This window comes from Aptenodytes forsteri, unplaced genomic scaffold (genome assembly GCF_000699145.1).
Source record: "Aptenodytes forsteri isolate BGI_AS27 unplaced genomic scaffold, ASM69914v1 Scaffold387, whole genome shotgun sequence".
NCBI lineage: Eukaryota > Metazoa > Chordata > Aves > Sphenisciformes > Spheniscidae > Aptenodytes > Aptenodytes forsteri.
The window spans coordinates 2074739-2096954 of record NW_008795368.1 but is presented as its reverse complement, the minus strand read 5'-3'; the positions used below and the strand labels follow the sequence as shown (position 1 = coordinate 2096954).

Genomic DNA, 22216 nt, shown 5'->3' with positions numbered 1-22216 from the left:
GTGGCACTTCTCCCGTTACTGTCTTATGACCCTTATATCCCACCAAACAGTATGATTAACATCAAAGAGTCTTAATGTGCTTGCAGGGTGCTTTTTCCCCATCTGTGCCTTAGCAACAGCACCTAAGTGGCCCCATCCAATTTGGCTTAATTCTCACCTTGTTTAGTCAGCATCAGTTGATCTAATTAGTTATTTGTGGGTGGCATAACAGCCCTTCTCACAAACTGAAAATTGTATTGCAAAGGAAACTACTGAACTTTAGATCTCAAAGAGTCCATGAACTAATTGAGGGTGTCTGTGAAATGTGACAAGGAAAACATGCCAGGTGGAAATAGGCTTGCATTCTGGACATTGCAGTAGATTGGAAATCATGTCCCATCTGGAGCCTTTCTCCTCCTCCTCCTCCTTCTCCTCCTCCTCCTCCTCCTCCCTGCCCCTGGAAAGGAGAGCACTGCTGGGCCTGCTTGTAAAGCAGAGCATGGAGTCCTGGCTTACCAACAGTGTCTGGATTCCAAAGCAACTTTGTGCTCTCGTACTCTCTGCTTCTGTATTTGGAGAGCTGTGCTTGTTCTGCTGGTATAGGGGCTTTCTTTCTTTCCTCTTGAATTTTTTTTCCTTAAAACTGTAGGTCATGTAATGGTTCTGAAGGCTATAGATACTGTCCCTGAGGACCATGTCTAGAAAATGTCTATTTATTTAAACTCGAGAAAACTGGTGGTGGAGAGGGCAGGAAACTGTAACTTACTTGTTGTACGACTCTGTGTTAAAGTGCTGTGCTAACAGTGGACGTTCAAGCTGAACAGTTAAGGTGCTTTATGTTCTCCCTTGAAATATTTGCGTGTATTCTGTAAGAGTAATCTGACTGACACACAACTCCATTGCATGGGAGATTTTAGATGTAGATTGCAAAGGAAAGATTGCTTTTATACAGAGATTATTAAGGAAGTAGGGGCATTAAAAAGAAAACCTAGTTATCAATTGCTTTTGGACCTTTCTAAACTTTTTTTCCTAACAGGTACGAAAGACATTAGTTCTTCCTTTGCTACATTGTGCTGTGTAGGCTTCATTCCTCTCATTTCTGTTTGTGTTGCAAGTGTGGCAAAGTTGCTTTTCCATGCTGTAGAATGGAGGGAAATTAGTATTTTTAGACCACTGCCTGCCTGTTTCTTATTCCAGATGCAGCTTATCTTAGTTTACTATATGTAAGGGCTGTTGCAGGAATGTTAAGATCTAGACTACTTTCAGAAGTGTTGCTTTAGCCTGTTGTTCCAGGGTTCTTTGTTCATAGAATAGAACCTGACATTAGGTTGTTTTTCTGCTTATTTCTGGTTAACACTTTCAGTGACTAGATGTGGGAAGTAGCTATACATCTTAAACTTCATTGTCTACTTGTAAAGATAGAAGAACTCCTCTCTTGACTTCCTTGACAAGACTTTTTGGACAGAGCAAAATCCAGGAATAAAATACAACTTTGGATCAATTTTTCCTGTCATGATTACTTAGTATTTTCACTATAGGTAAATATCTATCCTAAAATTGAACCTAACATAGTTTAGCTGCTCCTAAGTCGTTAAAAGCTGATGATTAGTTCTCTCCAATCTTGTGATTTAAAAACAAATTTAAGGTAGAAGTTAATTCAGAGATACCTTTGTCCACTTACTTGCACGATTTAGAGGAATAATCAGTTAGGTACCTAGAAAAAGTCTAAAGATGCCTATATCCCTGGGATAACTTAATAAACTGAAGTGAAAAGCGTGAAGATAAAGCTGAATACTTGTACCTGTACCTGTTGGTCAGGTCAAGTGAATGACTTGCAGTGAGGCTAGAAGGTAGGTCTGAGAGACGGATCAAATAATATGCTTTTTGTTATCTCATCTGACTCCCAAAGCTCTCACTTGATTCACGGTGTGAAAATGAGCTTTTGAAGGTTGGGTGGAAGGACAAAAAAGGAAAACCGTAGAGAGATGGACCTTCATGCAGTTATTGGAGGAACTTTCATAGTCAGTGATAAATTCTTGGTATTGATGTTTCCTGTAACACTTCGGTTGGTTGCCTATCTGCAGAACTGGAGCAGCATGTGATAGCTGGGGGCATTGGTGAACAGGCATTTATTAAAAACCCACAGAATTATAGAAGTGAAAGCAAATCCAGTATTTATCTGTTTTTCTTTTTTTTTTAGTCGGGTTAACATTACACTGTACATATCCTCCAGGTACGTTTTTTACTCTTTAGCACAAGCAGCTCCATGTTTACCAACATTATACCAAAATTTTAAGTTTTGTTGGTTTTTTTTCCTTGCTCTAGAGTAGAAGCCTTAATTTTAAGTAGTATCTATTTTATTCCAAATATAGGAGTTTGCATCTTAACTGGCAAATGTAATTCATTGTGTTCTGTTTTCATCAGGATGAGGGCATGTTGACTCTGCTTGTTAGAGCTCAGCAGGAATGCCTTTACCATCTTGGGAGCCCCAGAAAAAACAGTGCTAAACTGCAAGCTGTTCTGGGCAGTTAGGAGGCAAACTTCTGGCAGAGGTTCAGCATGGTGAGGACAAGCAACTGGTGAGGTACTACCTAGATAGGAGGATGAAATGCCTGAGCTACAGGTGTTATTGAGGCTCACATCTAAGTAAGCCGAATTTTACTGCAGAATCCTGTGCACTATGTCCTGTTCTTTCTCTGAAGAATGTGCATACGTTTTCATGTTTCAGTTTTTGCTTTCCCCAATTTTTGAGAAAGCAAAACATGAGTTTTTGCTGTTGATCTGGACATTGAGCATATCTAGTAAGACCCATCTGATTTCACTATATCATGGATGAATATGATCCATTGCTTGTTTGAAGGAATGGACACTGCCATTCAGATTTTCACTGTATTCTGAGAAACAGTAATACAACTAGAGAATTCACTTAAGTCTTCTCTACTGATATCTCAAATTTGCTCTGGAAATTAAGACAAGAAAAAATTTAAAACATCTGTCATGCAATGAAATTAACACTGACCTACCAAAATAATTTATTCCATCAATATCTCATGAATTTTAAGTTAATATGTTAAAGCCTTCCCCACCTGATGTTAGGCATCTGAAGATGGGATGAGACAAAAGACAATTCTTGGCTTGAGCGCTTTTGCATTTTCTGTGCCTTGTGATATGGTGAGGGCCAAGGAGGGCTGTGAGGGGGTTGTTCCTAATGCAAGATATTGAGGGCAGAACCTGTTTGCTTGGTGTGCTCAAAGTACGCTAACTGAATTAGTGACCAACTTTATTATTTGTATATATAAATTTTGTATATATAAACTGTGTAATATCTTTGAGGTGGATATATGTGTGTGTGTATGTAAAATGATTGATCAGAGCATGTCAAAATGAGTGTTATGTTAAGGCCATGAAGGCAAGCAGGACAAAGAAGAGTATTGGGGACAAATATGTAGGGGACAGCTGTTTAAGGGACCCTTGTTCCTGATGTTTTGTAGGGTTTCACAGTCAGTGAGATGCCTGAACAGAAGTGCTGGTGAAATAGATTGGAAAAGTGTATTTTCTAAGGGGAAGGGTGCCAAGGAAGAGTTGGTCAGGTCAAGTGAATGACTTGCAGTGAGGCTAGAAGGTAGGTCTGAGAGACGGATCAAAGCCAGGTCACTTGGTCCTGGTCTAAGACTTGCTCCATTCTCCTGTGCTTGGGTCTGCCAGCACAGGCAGTGTCCTGTCCTGCCACCACCACTGTCCCGACAATAAACCCATTGGGCCTGGTTTTTCTTGTCCTCTGTGGAGAGTGGGAACCTGGGCACTGATTTGTCCTGTACTTTGCAACTCTGCCAGCTTCCATGCTGTTGATGTTACTAAATTTGTGAGACTGTAATCTCTGTGCTGTGCTACAGTTAATTTTAAATCTGTGCTGTGGAAGAAGCTCTTTACTGTTCTAAAGTTTGCCATAAACTACTATCCTTCAGTGGTCTCTTATGAATGGGAAGCTCAGACAGAAGAGGAGTGAGTTTAAATGAACTTTCTCATTGCTCTTCATAATTACGTTTTTTTGGGTTTTGTTTGTTTGTTTGTTTGTTTTGTTTAATAGCAAGAGCCTTATTTCCCAAGGTGTGGTAATCCTAGCTCTTGCGACTTTATATGATGACTATAAATTTTAAGTACTCTCTGCAGTTGTCTTACAGTGCCTGCTTGAGGATACTCCGCTGCCTTGCCTTTCTTCTCTCCCTGCCTCCTCTGGAAGGTCTCATGTATGAGCTTCGTGAGCGTTTAGTTGAAATTGGCACATATAGAGTGGTTCATCTTTTTCCTGAATGGACTATTTTATAGGATTACATGCTCATAAAGATACCATCCACATCAGTGGATGTGCCAAAATGTTTTCAGAAGGAATTGATTCCAAAAATGTTTTCTGCCCTACATTTTGAAGTTACCTGCTTTCCTGACTTGCCTCCTGAGCCATACAGAAACTTTTATTCATTAATACAAATAATCATAAGTAGACAGTTTTTCTACTAATGAAAATTCATAATCACTGACTTCATTAGAGTTCTGTCTACTCATAGGTGTCAAATTTAGCCTAGCTTGTATAAAACTATATTCTTTGCACCTAGCTGTATACATATGTGTTTTGCATATACTTCTTAGCCCATAAGTAAAATGTTGTGAGTTTTGGGTGGTTTTTTAAAGCCTAGGGTTTTAAGGTATGCAAATACAGTGCAACTGTTCCCCCTCTTGCCTGAATAGCTCTCAAATTTCCACTAGTCTTTATAGGGACATTGACATTTCAAAGATAACAGATTTCTGAGAATTTTATTAAAATAAAAGCCAGGTCGAAAAGAGTGCTTGTTGAGAGAGCAAGAGTTCAACTCCTAATAGTCACAGAGGAATCTCTTGGGTCAGATGTTCTGCCCCAAAATGCAGGAAGGTTTCAGGTGGAAGTTCCCTTTTGTTAGACACTGTGAGTTAGAATTTTGTTTTAGAATTTTTATTAATTCTGCTATTTGTACAAATACTTAAAAAGCAAAGTTGGTAAAGAAGAGGAAAAGAGGTTGCCATCATCATCAACAGCTCCTTATTGAATGATCAGAGTGTGGGACTGTGTGGTATGCTATCTCTTTAGGATGATACAAAATGATGCAGGTGTAAAATTGGATGAATATGAAGTTCTCTGTCACATTTCCACTGGAACGGGTACCGTGGTATTTCTGTTATGTCTAATTGTCTGCCTTCACTATAAGTAATACTGCTGCTCTGGAGTCTTTTCCTGTAGGCTGTTGTCCAGGGACTTTTATATGAATCCATCACAGAATCACTTCCAGTGGTAAACAGCTTTTACAACTTGGACAGTATCTTAGAGCATGTTGTGATTTCCCATTCACTGGACTAAAGCTACTAAGTCAATCTGAATTCTAAAACCAGCTATGACTCAGTACGTTTAACATTAGTGTCACCATTGTACAGTGCAGTTTAAGTTGGGAGTCCAGCAATGCTTTTGCTTATTTATATGCCCTTTAATGTTAGAATCTGTGTCATCGATTCAGTGGGGGGTTTGCCATTATCTTCTAAAGTTATTTGACATCTAAGGAACTTTAGAAATCTAATGTTTGAATAATTCTTCAGTATTTTCATTCTTCGGTATTTTCAAAGTCTGATCTGTAATATCATAGGATTGGAGTTACTTCAAACCATGTTCTGTATTTCTACCGTCTTTGAAACTTCTTTGTTCATGTTTAAGACTAGAGCTAATGAGCAAAGAACATGGATGAAGAAGCAGAGATGCTGTAGTGTGGGCAAAGGTGGAGGGGAAGGGGCAGAGTTTACGGGCTGAGGTTTGAACCTTTCCTTCTGAAAAACAGCCAATCCTGGGCATCAAAATGTCTACTGTAGATTTATAAAAATAAATGTTAAAAACATAGGCTACAGCTTACCCTTGGAAAAACAAAGTGTTGGAGCTGGCCAGGCTGATGAAGCCAGCAGGCCTGGCAGCTCTCTTTTGGCATATCAGCATGATATCACCCATGACAAAACACTAATTTCATAGAAATGTAAATATGAGCAGATCACTAAATGATTTTCTTCTGACTTCCTGTATCTTATGTCCATTAAGTACTGTGTAATACCTGATTTCAAGCTGAAACACTTTAGTTGGTCAAAACTTCATATCCTTGAAAATCTAACATACAGTATGTAATGATGTTTCTGGCAGTTATGTATTTTTTACTTAACGTTATAGGTTTAATGAAAGGTTTTAGATAGTTTTTCTCCCTTCAAATCCTGAAAAATTGCTGGTATTATTTGTGATGGTATGCTAACTCAGAAGTGGTTAAAGATCTAATACTAAAAGCTGATTGTTAAATGGGAACAAAACAGTTCAGAAATAAGCTTGAAGGCACTGCTCTGTGCAGTATTATGTAGCTATAGAACATATTCTATAAAGTAAGCCATTGAACTTTATAGGTAAATAGGCGCATATATGTATTAACTTCTAACTGAATACAGAAAACTTACCAAGCTTTTTAGGAACAACCTCCTAAGCTTTTGCTGACCTTGAGTAAACCTGATGCAAACCCAAAACATAACAGCAAAAGCAGATCTAAGAATGTAAGTGTAAAACTAGATAAACAGCTTGTGGTATGTGAGAGATTTCAATCTGGTTGCTCGATTGTAACTTCCTTTTTTTTTTTTTACTATCTCAGTGCTTGTTTTGAGACATTAAAGTTGTTATTGTATGTATTTAATACAGAAAGCAAAATCTTAAGATGTACTAATTTCACAAGTATGCTCAGTATGTTTTGTTCAAGTACTTTATGATTTTAATTTAATTTAATAATCCTGAGAAAACATTGGCCGTGTTTGGATGCCATAGCTGACAAACTAGTTTTGACTATAGCTGCACTTTTAATCTCTCTCCTCATTTCTTTTCAGGGATCTCTCCTCAAGCTGCTTAGAGTAACAAAAGCTTGCTACAGCTTTAAAAACAAGCTAGGGAGAGTATTTTTAAGACTAGCAGGGCACTGGGAGAAAGCTGTAGTCTTGGTATGCTGTCATTCTGAAAAAGCAAAAAAGTCTCTGTCCTATCCTAAATCTGCCGATAATCAGCAAATGCCTGAGAGATCATGCAGGGGATTCATGTTGTCTGACATGGGGAGAAATTACCTTGGATGACAGATATTATAGAGGCTCAGAACTCACTGTGTGTGAAATTACCGCCTGCAAAAACATGTGTGTGATGCCTACTGAGAGAGTTTGCAGTCCTTAGGACTGCCAGAGCATGTGTGCTGAGCATGTAGGCTGCCATGTGGCAGGGTCTGCTGGGCCGGTGGCTGTAATGGGCTGAGGGCAGCACACTTTTTGCCCAATCTCCACTGTGGATAGGGAACTTGGAGTGTGGTTGTACTCCTGTTCTGAGCACAGGGATGTTGTGGTGTTTTTGGATGCACAGGGCATCATCTTTCTCTGAAACTATGAGACTGAAATCCGAAGGGTGGGATCTTGCTCTGTTTGCAACTTGCAAATGTGATGACAAGGACTTCCAAGGCACATTTTGTTGGACTTGTCTTGAAAACAGTCTTGTATGTGGAACCCATGTGCACCAAAAACAGTAAGTCCGGATAATGCACTTTGGAGTTTTTAAGATCCATATCAGGGAAATAGAAATTGCCGAAATGATTGACATAAATACTCATTCTCATGGACTTTTCATTACATGATAGATACTTGAGAGCTATCAAAGGTGAGCTGAGCAGGAGGACCCCATCATGCTGGACCTGCTTATTCATCCCCTTTCGTCCTACTGGTTGGGGAAAATAGCTCTGCTTAGAGATTTAAAACTTCTAGTGTATTTGAACGGTTTGGGGATCCAAGACGCTGTTATATAAAGTATTAGGTCTGGGTTTTGTGTTTGTGGCAGGGATGGAATGTCATGCGCAACAAAACCATTTTGATTCAGGAAATTTAATTCAATTTAGTTTATTGCCAATGAAGATGAAGACAAACAATTAAATAAACACAGAAAACACACCTCATCTTCCCTGTGGACACCTCTCCAACTCCTTCCTGGTCTCCCATCCCCTCACTGCAGGTGGCACTCAGAAGATGGCAGTCAGTGCCTGGGGTGACTCCTTTTATTTTTTTTTTACGCAATTTCTCCATGGGCCATAGTCCTCTCAGCGTTATACCTGCTCCCGTGTCTGCTGTCTGCTCCTGCTTGGCCAGCTCTTTGCTCCAGCCCCTGCTCAGATGTCATCTCCTGTGTCTCTTTTTTTTTCTCCAGCCCCAGTCCTGGTCTGTTCTTGTGTCTGCACAGGGCAGTCCCTGACCTCGTACCACATGGTGCAGCACCCTCCCTACCAAAACTGTGTCAATTTAGCCCAGTATGCAGGGGGAAAGGAGGGGGGTGTGTAATTTTTAAATTTTTTTTTAGCATCATTAACACACCATAAGGGAAGGCAAGTAGGACATCAACTAATGTTGTAGAAGTTCACACCTTCTTTTCAGTGGCCTTATTGTTTTTACAGTAACTAAGACAACAGAGTCCCAGCCTTCAGAAGTTGTAGATATTATGGCAATGAAAATAACTTTGGAGTCATGGTAAACAGCAGCGTGAGGAAAGAAATAAGAGGAAGAAGTCTTCAGCACTAGTGTTGGCACAATCTGGAAGTACCAGACATGTCAAAGAATAGATACTTTTTTAAAAAAAAGCAAATATTAATTATGGATTAGCAAGGAAAGTTCTTTCTAACCTTCTGTACTAACTTAAGCTTCTTTTGTGAAAGCTTTAATTAGTCTAACATACGGAAAAATGAAACCTTAGGTTCTTATATTCAGTAGTCTGCATTTTTTTGAAAGGGATGTGTTAAGATGTCAAAATGGAAAGAGTGGCTGAAAACACTGTTCATTCAACTGTTAGGACACAGGCTTTTCTCCTAAGCCTAGCCTAGGACTGATCACATATCAATGAACGGATTTCTGTATCAATGATGAAAAAAACTGGTGTGACTCTGCCTGCTTAAGTGGTACTTCTCATGCTTCTTTAGTCCTCACATTGCCACTCAAGTCCAGGAGGACTTGGCACTTATTTCTTTTTAGTCTGTGTTTGACCGTTGTAATGTTGCAGTCTAAGCCAACTAAAAACAGCAGCATATTAGCCTTAATGTGTCTGCCATGCCTGAGCGGACATTTCTAATAGTCAACTGTGTTACTATGGCATTCTTGTTAGTTTCTTTTCTTTTTGTTCAGCATCAGGATATTTCTGGAAAAGTGAATGACTTCTCTTTGTAATTAGTGATGAGTTCTTGTCTTAGTTCCTATTAGTTTCTTTAATGAATACTAACTACTTTCTGGTAATGAAAGAATGACAAGAAAAAGCTGAAAGAGGAAGAGAAGAGAGGGAAGAGTAAGGAACTGATAAGGTTTTTTTACAGGATTGCTTTTTCTTATTTAAAGCCATTCTCCCTATCTCAACTCTATATAGGCAAAAGTATGTTTTCTAATTTATGTATGTAAATATATATGAGTAAGGAACTGATAAGGTTTTTTTACAGGATTGCTTTTTCTTATTTAAAGCCATTCTCCCTATCTCAACTCTATATAGGCAAAAGTATGTTTTCTAATTTATGTATGTAAAAATATATATTATTTATTATAAAAGATAATTTTTATGTATATTAATTGTCTGAGCACTTAGAAAGGGAAAAAGGAAACTATTCTCCTATATAACTAATATTAATACTCCTATAACTGATATTACTTCAACTGAATTAATTGAAACTTCCGGACTGGGAGGGCATCATGTCCTGTGTGGATAATGGAAGAACAAAAAATTTAAGTAAAGATTGATTAGCTGAAGTTACAAATCTTGTATATGTTTTATATATTACCTTTTGTTTGTTTCTGAATGTTTTAGCAAATCTAAAATTTAAGTAGCTCTATAGTATGTTGCTACAGAAAAGTACAGATGACCTAATTGTACAGCAGCTTCGAAACACTTCAGTGGCACATCAGTGACTGATTCCATAACACATTTAGTCCTGTAGACATTAAGTGCATAACTTCCATTTGTTTGAAGAAATAATCATTATAAATGTTGATCATCAAGTGTCAAAACGTTGGTCTAATTCTAGAGGCATCTGAAGTTTAGGTTCTTTGTCAGAAAAAAATCCTGATTACCCCAGTAATCTGGCAAAATCATGATTTATCCAACTAGTTTAACGAAGGGAGCTATGCTTTTTTCCACAGTGTAGACACCTTGTCATTCAGCAAAGCTGTAGTTTCAGTTAAAACATGGAAAGAAAAGACTGTAACTCTAGTTTTATCAGAAGCGATTAAAAAAGTGTAAGTAAGCTTCATTTATGCTGTTCCATACCTAAGTGTAATGTCTATGCCAGACCCACACACGTGCCCTGCAAAGTGCTCTGGTTTGTCTTTGAGCAACACTGCTGGGCAATCAGCAGGAACATGCAGGCCACCTCGTCAAACAAATTGAGGATATTTAGCTAGGGCTATGGAAGATTTTTGTGCTGACAGTGCGGGAGACCAGCAACTGAGGGCTGAACAATCGGGCTTTTACTGATGGTCCCTCTTGCTTCAGTTGTATAGTTTTTGCCTACCTTTTACATATTAAAATTCTAACCTGTGGTATGTTGAAAGTCCCAGTTGTATGATATACTGTACTGTGACAGAATTGAGTATCAGTGCTGGTCAAATTTGTATTCATTAACCACACATCTACAGTTTGGATTCAGCTCTTCTTTAGTATTTTTAGTTAATGTGGTCAGAGCCTTTATTTTCTCCTTTCAGTGTCGGTCTTCATCCAAATAATTGTCAGGCTTCTAAGATTTTTGTTTTGATGGGCTCTTTAACCTTCCACAGTTAAAGAACTGGTTGCATTATGGTAATATGCATCACATTACATTTGAATATGCTTAATTGGGAGGTAAATGCAAAATGTATCTAATATTGAAAACAAGAACTACAGTTTAAGTATGATTGAAGAAGTAATTGTAGATATTCGAAAGAGCGTAAGAATTAGTGTCAAGATTCTGTTAAACAAAAGGGCTATAAAAGTCACCTTTGCATAACCTTACTTTGTGTGCAAGGGGTTGGGATCAGGAAAACAGCTACCCAACCTCCTGTAGCGTGGTGATTTAGAAGGAGGTGAGTTGGTGCTGAGGCTACAGTGATATTTGTATGGAGGACTAGTATGTGCATTGATCCCCCTGGTCTGTATTCCTTCTCCTTTAGCTTTCACTTCAACTCTCTGTTTCACTGTCTTTGGTCTGTTCTGTCACTTCTTCCAACACCCAACATAGGAGAACACCACATCTTCTGGCAGATGAGCTTCAAGGAGCCTTAACTCCCAGCTGAGTAATACGATTCTGCTGCTGAAAGCAGCTGGTCTCAGCTGCTCTTGCTGCCAAGCAGTAGAGATTTCTGAGAGTTCACACGTTCCCCTTTGTAATGAGGCCAGATTAAAACCCTTTGACTATGAGTACCCAAAACCATAGTTTTTTCTTTTGCTTTTTATTTTGGGCAGAAAAATGTATTAAAAACTCACCTCTTAAAGGGAAATGAGGGCAGGGACAAAGGTTATGTTTCTTCACATCCTGGAAATGGGAGAAAACAAGAGAGTCCAAAACCCTAAAAAGTTAAATCCAACTTAAAGTTCTGATACTAAATATCTTTGGGATTTGGTGGCAACATTCCCTGAAGAATACAGCAGTCTTATTTGTCACTAGAATGTAGCTAAATTTAAACGGACAGCTATCTTAGAGATACTAAAATATTTTTAGATTTCTGTGCAATATTATTTGTCCTGGTAATGATCATGGGGAAAACAAGTTGTATTTCTAAAGTACAGTAGGTTTTTTTACCTTATATAATTTTATTTGCTAAGCAGTTAGCTTTGAACCATGTATATTACACATATTTAGTGTTGCTATGAAAATGTTCAGGTGTGAAGCTCCAAAGAGTGAGGGTTTCACAACGCATGTTCCTGGCCCTAATTAATGTTAGTTTTAGAGTAATTGCATTGAATCAGCCAGTTCAGTTTCAGATTATGGCCTAAAATTGATTAGAATAATCAGAGTATTAAAAGATTTTTGAGAAGATGGGGGTTTGAAGTCCTACAAGTTCTGCAGTGTGGAGCGTAATGAGATGAAGTTACACATGTATTAATGCCAGTTAGTTTAAAGGGATAGGTGGAGAGTGAGGGCTGGGGAGATGATGAGACAGGGCTGAATCTATATTAGAGATGTCTGTCTTTATCTGACTCTACAGCTGGGTGCTGATTTTTGCCTTAGAAGGCTTGCATTTTGCTTGCATATGTATATTAATGCACTTACCTGCTCTATGTAGCAACACATACAGAAGTTCTTAGGAAAAATTTATCATGCAGAATGAAATGTGTACATCCCAGTGGGCACAACTGGCAGATAACTTGATATTATGTACAAGTTAGATTCATGACTTTTCCTCTCTGTCCTTCAGGGAACAACCCATCTTCAGCACCCGAGCTCACGTCTTCCAGATTGACCCAAACACTAAGAAGAACTGGGTTCCCACCAGCAAGCATGCTGTTACTGTGTCCTACTTCTATGACAGCACAAGAAATGTCTACAGGATAATCAGTTTGGATGGCTCAAAGGTAAGTTTTATTTCAGAAAACGTGCTTGCTTCATCAATTTTTGTATTTATTTTCTAGTCTGATGTCCTTCATGTATCTTCTCAGATGCTTTTGTCATTATCTGAGTAACAGATTACTGACATGTTAAAATGGTAACATTGCTTCATTACATGCTTTAAATGCTTCCTTACATGTTTTAAGTGTTTATTCAAAAATGCTGTTTTCCAAGTGCTCATATTTAGTTTGGTAAATCTATTGCTGAATTTAAGGGATGACCTGTTACTTAGTTAATATTAGGAGCAGGCTAAAAAGACTTTCCCTGTGAGATGCACTAAAAAGTACAAATAGGGTTACAATAACCTGTTTTCATCTCTGCCTTCAATGGTCTATCAGTACCATTGGCTTCAGCATTATGAAGGACATCTGTTCAGTGCCCATAATCACTTAGTAAATCCTTTGTTACGTAATCTTCCAATTTTTGCTGTAGAGAATGTGAGGATTCCCTCCTAATAAAGCTTTCCATGGTAAGCTTTCATCAAAAGTCAATTGGTTTGGGGTTTTTTGGGGTTGTTTTTCTTTTTCTTTTTTTTTTTTTTTAATTAGAAAGGATAATGTGTTGAGCTGCTGTTGTAAGAAACCTTGTCTAAGAAATTAATTTGATGTGGAGAAAATACTTGACTGTTCCTTACATTTTACCCCCAGTGGGTATAAAAACAGTAACTTTACAAACAGCATATCAGAAAATTGCAATAAGGACATTAAAGATATACAGAGTGTAACTAAAAGTTGTAATCCTCTCGAGACTTTCATTTGCAACTTCTGGAGATGCATCAGTTCATGATGGTTGGAACTGAAATACTTTGTGAGAGCACAGCAGTATTCACAGAGATTTTGTGGCTGTTTATTGAAAGCTGAAAAATATCACTCTGCATTTTTTAAAAATAGCCAGAGTATTGCTATTTTAAGTGAGGAAGGAGAATTTCTATCATAAAGTAGTATATAGAAATAGATCTCATAGTCAAAGATCTCTGTATGATACTACTTTAAGTGATTGAGACTCTGGTATCAAAGCCTACCAGAATTTTTCCAACTTTAAGTCTTACTTTGTTTCTTCCCTTCCCAACCTTCCTTCAAATGATTCTTTTAGTTCTGTCAAATAATTAAAATACCTTTTGTGTGACTGTTTATAAATAAAGTCTTTGGGATTGGAACTAGATGCTGTATGAAATCAAGACTACCAGTCATAATCTGTAGCACCTTAACTGATCTGCGCAGTTTACAAAATCCTTATTCTGGTATCCACTGGGGTTCCTTTGCCTTTGTCCAAAGCTGCAACTCCTGCAAAGTGGCTTCTGAGTTAAATTGTCAAGCAGTTGTTCATCTATTTATTTGTTCTTTTGTCTACTGCAGCATTTCCTTTACATTTGCAGTACTATTGGCAAGGTATATTGATAATGCAATCTATGACTTTTATTTACTCTCTGTGTGATTGCTGCAATCCTAATAAAGTTTTCATCCAAGTGTTAGATGTCTGACTAAGATCTAGGATCCCAATCACGATTAAGAAAGACCCATTGTTTTAGGAATCCCAACACTGCTCTGTAACATACACAGGTGAATAGGAGGGGGATCCATGGAAGAATTTTAAGGAGGTTTTCAGCATAATTCCCAGAGAATTTTTTTATTTTTAATTAAAGCCCCATCTTTTTTAACATGTCTGCATATATACAATATCGTATGTACAAAGGGCTAAATATAAATATAAAATATTCTTAAGTATGGAGTGCATCCAGATAGTGTCTCTGCTATGTGGCATACAGCTGGGTGTCAGTAACACTACTGGCAGCTGAACTTGCAATGCCTTATATTGTTGATTGGTCAGGCAGGAGAGTTAAATTTGCAAAGGAGAAAAAGCTGTGCAATTTAATTTTCCCATTTTAAGTTTTGAAATGAAACTGAATAAAGATGATTTTGTGGGATGGAGTGCATCCAGATAGTGTCTCTGCTATGTGGCATACAGCTGGGTGTCAGTAACACTACTGGCAGCTGAACTTGCAATGCCTTATATTGTTGATTGGTCAGGCAGGAGAGTTAAATTTGCAAAGGAGAAAAAGCTGTGCAATTTAATTTTCCCATTTTAAGTTTTGAAATGAAACTGAATAAAGATGATTTTGTGTTTTTTTTTTTTTTAAAACCACATTTTACATTGAAAATGTCTCAAAAACACATGTTGCCAGTGGCCAAAACCACTTGTTGAACCGTACTGCTTTTGAAGCTGTCATGCCCCTCTCTCGGAGGGAATAGATCCAACCAGGTTTTATAGTATACCTTGGTGCTGGTGGGGTTTACAGCACCCTGTGGGTTTGTATGGTGGAGAGAATGACGTGCATGTGGCTGCCCAGTGGCTCAGATGCTGAGCAGTAGGTCAGTAAGTGTTGGCAATTCACATGTATGTTCGCTTAGACTGCAGTAAGGAAAGTCTGAGAGAGATATAATTTAGATTTGAGTGATAATCCTATTTCTGTCCCACACCCTTCCCTCTCTTTAGGTCAGTGGCTTTCAGTAGGATTTCTGGATAAAATTTAACTTTCTTACTGATTGTCTGAAAGTCATTATATCTTTCTTCTTGGAAATAAAGGGCGTTTTTAAGACATGATCTTCATTCACCTCTGAGGGATGCTGTTGTACATTGCCGATTCCTGCTTGAATTTGCTTGTGGGGGTCTTTGTATTTTGCGAGAGAGGGGTTTTTTCCTTATTCCATATCAATGAGTCTATGAGCTAGATTCAGCTGAGATAGCTCCTATAGGAGCAAGTTCTGCTTATTTTTAATGCATTCTGTGTAATGTTGTTTTCTGAAGCTACAGTCTCCTCTTAAAATACATTGCACAAGAAACGATGCATCTCCCTCTAACTTGACTCCAGAAGATGTTCTAGGACCATGAAGTATGCAGTGTGCAGGCCATATTTTATAGTCACGTACAGTATCTGGATCCCTGTTGCCCATGGCAGGGAGATGCTGATGCAAATACTCTGATAGAACTCGAGGCTGGTTTCTGTTACCTCTTGAGTAAATATCTTTTATGTGACCTTTTTCTCCTACCACTCTAAGACAAGAGAAAGCCTGAAACATAAAATTTCTTATGCAATATGACATGACAACGCTGAGCAGTTGTTGCTAAGGCTTTCAGTTCTCATTAATTATATAGTAATTTCACAGCTCCTTGGAAAAATATGTTTTAGTACTTCTTTCTCCTAGGTGACGGAAGGAAGCCTCCATTATTTCTCCAGTAACACTGCAGGCAGACACTAGGATTATTCCCAGGATCCTGCTGTCTTTTCCGTTCAATCTCTGGCAGTCACTGAGAAAAGAAAGGAGATCAAGTAATGTGGTTCCTGCAGTACTAGTTAATTCTCTGATAATTTTTTCACAGATGCAAGATACAAAAAAAGCCCTAATAATTTGTGCTCATCTAAACCAAGAGAAGACTGTGGAAAAGAGTGGTTTTCCAGTCTTCAGGTTCTATGAGCCTTGTATATATTATTTCTGAGTCAAGTCTCCCATCAGTGTTACTGCAATAGATGATCTTTACATTTTAATGACTGTTATAAAATAAACTAGTCACACATTAAAGTGATAAACCTGTTTAATGCTAAATACAAGTTTTAAGTAAGGCCTGTAAGCACAGCTCTTCAGTGATCTTCCTTTGAAGAAGTTAAAAAATACTGTGTGTCTTAATTATTATTGCCATCAGTTTTAGCAGAAGTTAAAATTATATTTGACCACTGCTGTATATCTTGCAGCTGTTGGTTTTGCAGTCAGTAAAATGAACAGCTAAGACACATGCCCTATTTTCTCATAGCTAAACTAATATGAAAGGAAACCATGAAAGCTATTTTATTATTCCGACAAAATCTAAAGATAACAAAATCAGTTTTCTTCAAAAGCTAAATGACTGCCTGTCAGATCGACTATGTTCTGTTTTTAAGATACTCTTGTACATTTATACTAACAACATTCTTAAAAGTTGATGAAATATTTGACACTTGTTATACTGGTAACTCTACAGTGAAATCTGGCGTAGAGGAGAGCAGTTAAAGCGGTACCTATTTGAGTAGACAAGACAGATTTAGGTATAAATTCTAATTTAAAAAATAAATATTTTTCTTAAGCTGAAGACATGAAGGATTCATATCTAGTATTTTCCAGAAGTGGCTGACACCGACTGTATCTGTAGTTTGCTCTAGCATTGCACTTTTTAAAAGCATAATTAATTTAGCATATGAGAGATCTAGCATACTAATGCTTTTAATTCAGAGAGGATTGAAAGCCTTGATTTCTTTGTATAATTGGTAAATCTAATGAAAGGAGACTTTTTTTTTTATCACTGGAATCTGAATGTAGTCTTCCCAGTGAGAAACTTGCTGTCTTTGGACTAATACTGTCCACTGGAGTGGAGCCGCCTCATTTTTCTCTGCTGGAACATAAAGGGAAGAATCACAGCAACTCTTTCTCAATACAATTATTTTTTAAAAAGTTTCTTCCTACCTTTCTCCCTTGCAAGGAAGTAATTTGACAGTGACTGTAACCCAGCCTAAATGCAGACTGCTGTCAAAACAGATAGCCCATTCTGGTCCCGGCAGCCTGTTCTGGGTTCTCTTGTGCAGCCAGCCACGTGGTCAGCTGAAGCAGTGAGCAGTCTCAGCTAAAAACTGGTTGGTTTCTCCAAGGCTTTTTGCTGGGTTAATTTGCAACAGATATGCCACTGTCACTGCAGCAAATGCCAGTCCTGCAGGCTTTAAACCTGTTGCTTGGAGGTCATACGTCCCTGTCTTCAGAGTCATCTTCTGCATTGAGGAAGATAACATAATACGCACACTCTCAAATCTGTGATATAAGTTCAAATTAATCAAGCAATGGATGGAACTAAGGCTTAAGCAAGCTAGACAACGTAGCTAGAGCTTGAGTTGGGAGGAAGACTCTTTTCTACACTGTCCCCAGGATATTTAATTTCAAACATATTACTGTTGACAGCTTCCACAGCAGGAGAGATTGAGCATTAAGTGAACAGCTCTGTTCTGGGCTTCCACCAGGTTATTTCAAAAGTGGGCTTCCAAGCACTAACACTGCACAAGAAGACAAGAAGCATACAAGAAAAAAAGAGCTCCAGAAAACCACCTTTCCAAGAAGTCCACCTCCCTGTCTCATACTGTCCCTTCTGTCCTGTGTGGCATGGACAGATGTTTTCTATGAGGTCAGTTGAAGGCCGTAGTGCAAGTGCAAGCCTGCTGGCTTTATGTGGGCTCTGAACCTTATGCCTAAAGAAAGGAGAACGATGTTTGAATTACAGTGACTTCACTGACCAGCTTCTCTTATCTGAAAATCTGAGGAGACATTTTGTGGACAGTTAATGCTGGAGATGATTCTGCAATCTCTGATCACACAGAAAATCTTGCCCTTGACCTGATGAGGCTTGTTGGTTCAAATATAAGCTTTCAGGCAGTCCAAAATTTTCCAGGAGTTGTTCACAATGGTAGCCAAAACTTGCATTTTGAGGCAACAGTCATAAGAGAGAACTGCCGGTTTGATATCCTCAGCTACACCCAGATTTGTTCTTCTAATTTAATGCGAGTATAGTGGAGCTGCCAAAGCTACTGCAGAAGATGCCAGTTTTGTTAAATTCATCTGTGCTGCAGTATCTTTGCTTGTCTTTCTACATGTTGCAATACAATGTGTTCTTCTGAACTTTCTTGCGATACTCCTCTCTGCCACTTCATCTGAGAATCACCATATGCACATGGGAGCTGTTTGTGGGCTTAGCTGGCCCCTCAGCTGTAAGTTTTTCAAGCTTGCCCTGTAGAATTCAGAGAAAATTTTATGTTGATGGTAGCTGTGCACCAGTGCTACCCAAATCTCAGCAAAAGCAAAGGGTGCTAAGTAAACTCCATGACTACTCATTTTAACATCCACCCAGAAGGCCATCTCACACAAGTAGTATAGACTGATTTTGACTTCTAGAAGACCTCGGGCTTGGGAGAGCAGCACTTGGTCTCTCTGATGTTGACGTTTCTCACTGTCACCATCCTGAGAAAATACTGTTATTCTCTACACATCTGTACAGTTCCTGCTATTCAAAGAATAAAAGAAAGATTTTGTTGTTTACGACAGAGAAGATGGCTTGGACTCTGTGGATTTTGTTGCTGCTCTAGGATTCTTCAGTAATCACTGGCATTAACCTGCCAGGGGTAAGGCAGGGGTTATGGTTTCATGGAAGCAGGAAATGTGCACACTGATGTTCAAAAGATTCCCAACTCGATAGATTAAGACAATTGCAGTAGGACACATATTGACCATAACTTTTGGAGCACAGTAACTGGCATATAAGAAAGATTCTTGCTGAATTGTTCTGCTCACAGTGTGTGCTATTTTCTGGGAAGTTTTAAGGACATTCTCTTTCACGTGGGTGTTACAAAGCACCCGTAATTCATGAAAAGGGCTGTGAATTATTTTACAAATGTGGCTGAAACTCTTAGTAGTGCCAGACAGATGAGAAAGCATGCCTGCATTTCACTTCAAATACACATATCTTTGGGTTTATGGCTAGTCTTTCTCGTTCACGTTGGCTGGTTATAGACTGTGCTAACCATCAGTTTTTTAGTTAAATGGAACCCATTGGTGTCACTATAAGACTTTATCCTGACATACTTTAAGTCAGCTGGACAGTTCCACATCGCAGATTTAGAATATGTTAGACAAACTTTAATGTGATGGAAATACTGTTGAAATCCATGGTAACACTTTAGTTGCTTTTAGTGGAACCAGCATATCATCTAATAGTTGCATTTTTTGTTTACATTAGCAGAAGTTGTATGCTGGAGGATGTTCTTCTTCCATCCTGTATATAACAAGAACTAGAGAAGAAAAATTATTCTAAGAGTAGCTCTTCTTCTGTAGTTGGAGTATGACCCTGTCACTGTTAAGCCTGCTTGTGTGTGTATAAAGGAAAAAGAGATTCTTGTAATACAGAAACTTAAAAAGAAATTGTGATTCTTGTTTTATTACATGTTTTCCAGTGAGAACCACATATGCAACAGGGGTGGGGGTAATGCAACAGTGAAGCTTACAGTGGAGCTTGAGAGGTGTTGCCTTAGGGGACAAAGAAATACACTTGTGAGACAAAAAAGGACTTTGCTAGTTCTTCTGTTCTGATCTCATTAGCCTATGCAGATACTTTAAAGGACTTTTTTTAGACTTGCTAATTATTAAATGACTGCTTGCAATTGCAAACAGGTGCCCCCCCCCAGCTTTTGCTCCTTTTAGAGAATGTATGCGGAAATATGCTTTTGTAATTTTAGCTGTGATTGAATTAGAAAACTGTTCCCTAGTTCCCATTGTCTCTCATTCAGTGTACACAGATACTTGACTACAATATTGGCATTTTCAATTATGAGTAGTCTTCAAAAAAAAAAATCAAAACCATAAAACCCCTTTTTTACAACTATTACTTTTTTTCAGGCAATAATAAATAGCACTATCACCCCCAACATGACATTTACTAAAACATCCCAGAAGTTTGGCCAGTGGGCAGACAGCAGGGCGAATACAGTCTATGGCTTGGGATTTTCATCTGAACATCACCTTTCAAAAGTAAGTATGACAGTGGCAACTATTCAGCTAGTCAAGTGGCTTAAGACTATTTGATTCCTGCTTGTTGTTTCTTGACTCAGTGCTCACTGCTGTTGTTATTTAAAAATAATTTACAAAAAAATGTTCTGTATCAATCCTTATAATGTAAAAAGACAAGACAAAGTGTGATACCTGCAAGTTTTCTTTTAACTGATGGAAGAAAGGAGGGAGATTTATGCTATCACAGTATATGTTGTTAACGCTTTCTAATTGTTCATTTGTTAGGTTTCTCTTTTTTTAAAGTTGCTCTCCCATTACAGTTTTCCATGATAGAATTTAAAGGAGTGGACAATTTAGTGTTTCTTCTGTATTTAGATCTCCTAGAAAAAAAATTGTTGGTAGTCTTCAGATGCATTTTTGTCTTTTAAGCCACATTCACTTTCACTTTTCTACTATGTATTGCATCAAATTACAGATATTTCAGTGTCTGCAGGCTTAAAGTAAAGCTAGTGGGAAATATATTCAGTGTAAAAGAAAACTACATTTTCTTGTTGGAATACAGAAGTTTGTTTACTAAAGAAACTCTGTGCCATACGTGAGGTTTTTTTTCTGGTCTACTTGTGCAGGAGGCAACTACACCTTATTCTGAGGAAAGCAGTAACCCGTTTCTCAAAGTGATGGTATAGTTCCTCTGAGCACCAGGAACCTGTACAAGCCAGTGTCATTTTTCTCCAGATGAGGAATTTCAGTTCAGTTTAAGAACATGTCTCTACATCAAGCAGAGAATTTTCATCTTTGAAGGATACAAAAGATCTGGAAACCCAAGTGCAATAAAAGGAGTGTATAGTACATGTTTAAGTAAGGAATAATGATTGGCTTGTTATTTTAAAAAAAAAAAAGATACCAGCCCTTTTGAGAAAGTAATTGTCGCTATCCAAGGACATGGGCCTGTTAGAAAACCATTAAAATGAGAACCAGTACCTCTGCTTTATTTGGATAAGTGTTAAACTTGTAAGATTTCTTCCTTTCATAGCCAGATAGCTTTCATTTCCATGAAGCAACACAAACACAGGAAATTCTGAATGATACTAACTTTGCATGTGTGTTTGTGCATCTATCATTGCTTCAGTGAACTTGGAAACTTTGTCACTTACTTAAATTGGTGTGTGTGTCCTGGAGGCACTTGCTTACCAACATGGTAATAACCTTTCTTAATATTTCAATGGATTTAGTATAAATGCTAATTTAGTTTACCTCTCTCATGGACTATCTTGTTTTTCTTAATCACAGAATGCTTCTTTGGAGGCAAAGTATCATGCTGTAGTCATGCACGCTGTTTGCCAGACTTTAAATACTAGGTTATCCTTGCCAGTGAAAATATTTTGGGTTTTTTATCTGTCCTATTCTTGACTCTTTTCTTGCTCTCCCCATGTGGTACTTACTTCCTTCTTAATGACAGTTGTTTCAATCCCATTCTTCCACTGACCTCAAACGGTTGGCTAAGAGTTTTAAGTATGCCCTTGGCTTAAAACTTTATATTGCTGTTGAAAAAATCTGAAAAGCTACAGTAGATATTTTGTCTTAAGTATGTGTTTGATCAGCAGTTACTCAGATTGCTGTGTTATACGAAGAATATGTAAATCTGTTGAGAAAAATACCAAGTGACAGACCTTTTCTGAAGCTTATGGTGATGAATCTTCAGGACCTTTTCAGCAAACTGTTCCTGTTGTGTTATATCTTAATTATCAAACTGATATTCATGTGAGTTGAAATTGCTGATCATTGCTACTAAAATTCATAAAGGTAAAACTTTATTTGATGGGGGAAAGGAAACTTTTCTTTAGATTATAGTCTATTCAGTCGCTGGAGTTGGTAGATATGTTGGTCTTGGAATCAGAAAAGCTGAATTAGAAACCCTGGATCTGTTGTGTAGCTTTAGAGAAATCACATCTATATTCTCTTTCTTGTCTGTCTGCTCAGATTACTAAC

The 22216-nt window shown here is 38.0% G+C and overlaps 1 protein-coding gene across 1 annotated transcript in view; it reads left to right on the top strand.

Annotated features, from left to right (window-relative positions):
- The first annotated feature begins 10961 nt into the window (after positions 1-10961).
- The window catches only part of HOMER1 (homer scaffolding protein 1), a 68129-nt gene continuing 56874 nt past the window's right edge, over positions 10962-22216 (top strand). The window contains exons 1-3 of the mRNA XM_009280318.1: positions 10962-10997; positions 12437-12622; positions 20117-20248. Of these exons, the coding sequence (XP_009278593.1) occupies positions 10962-10997; positions 12437-12622; positions 20117-20248 (354 nt within the window). The remainder of the gene's footprint in view (positions 10998-12436; positions 12623-20116; positions 20249-22216) is intronic.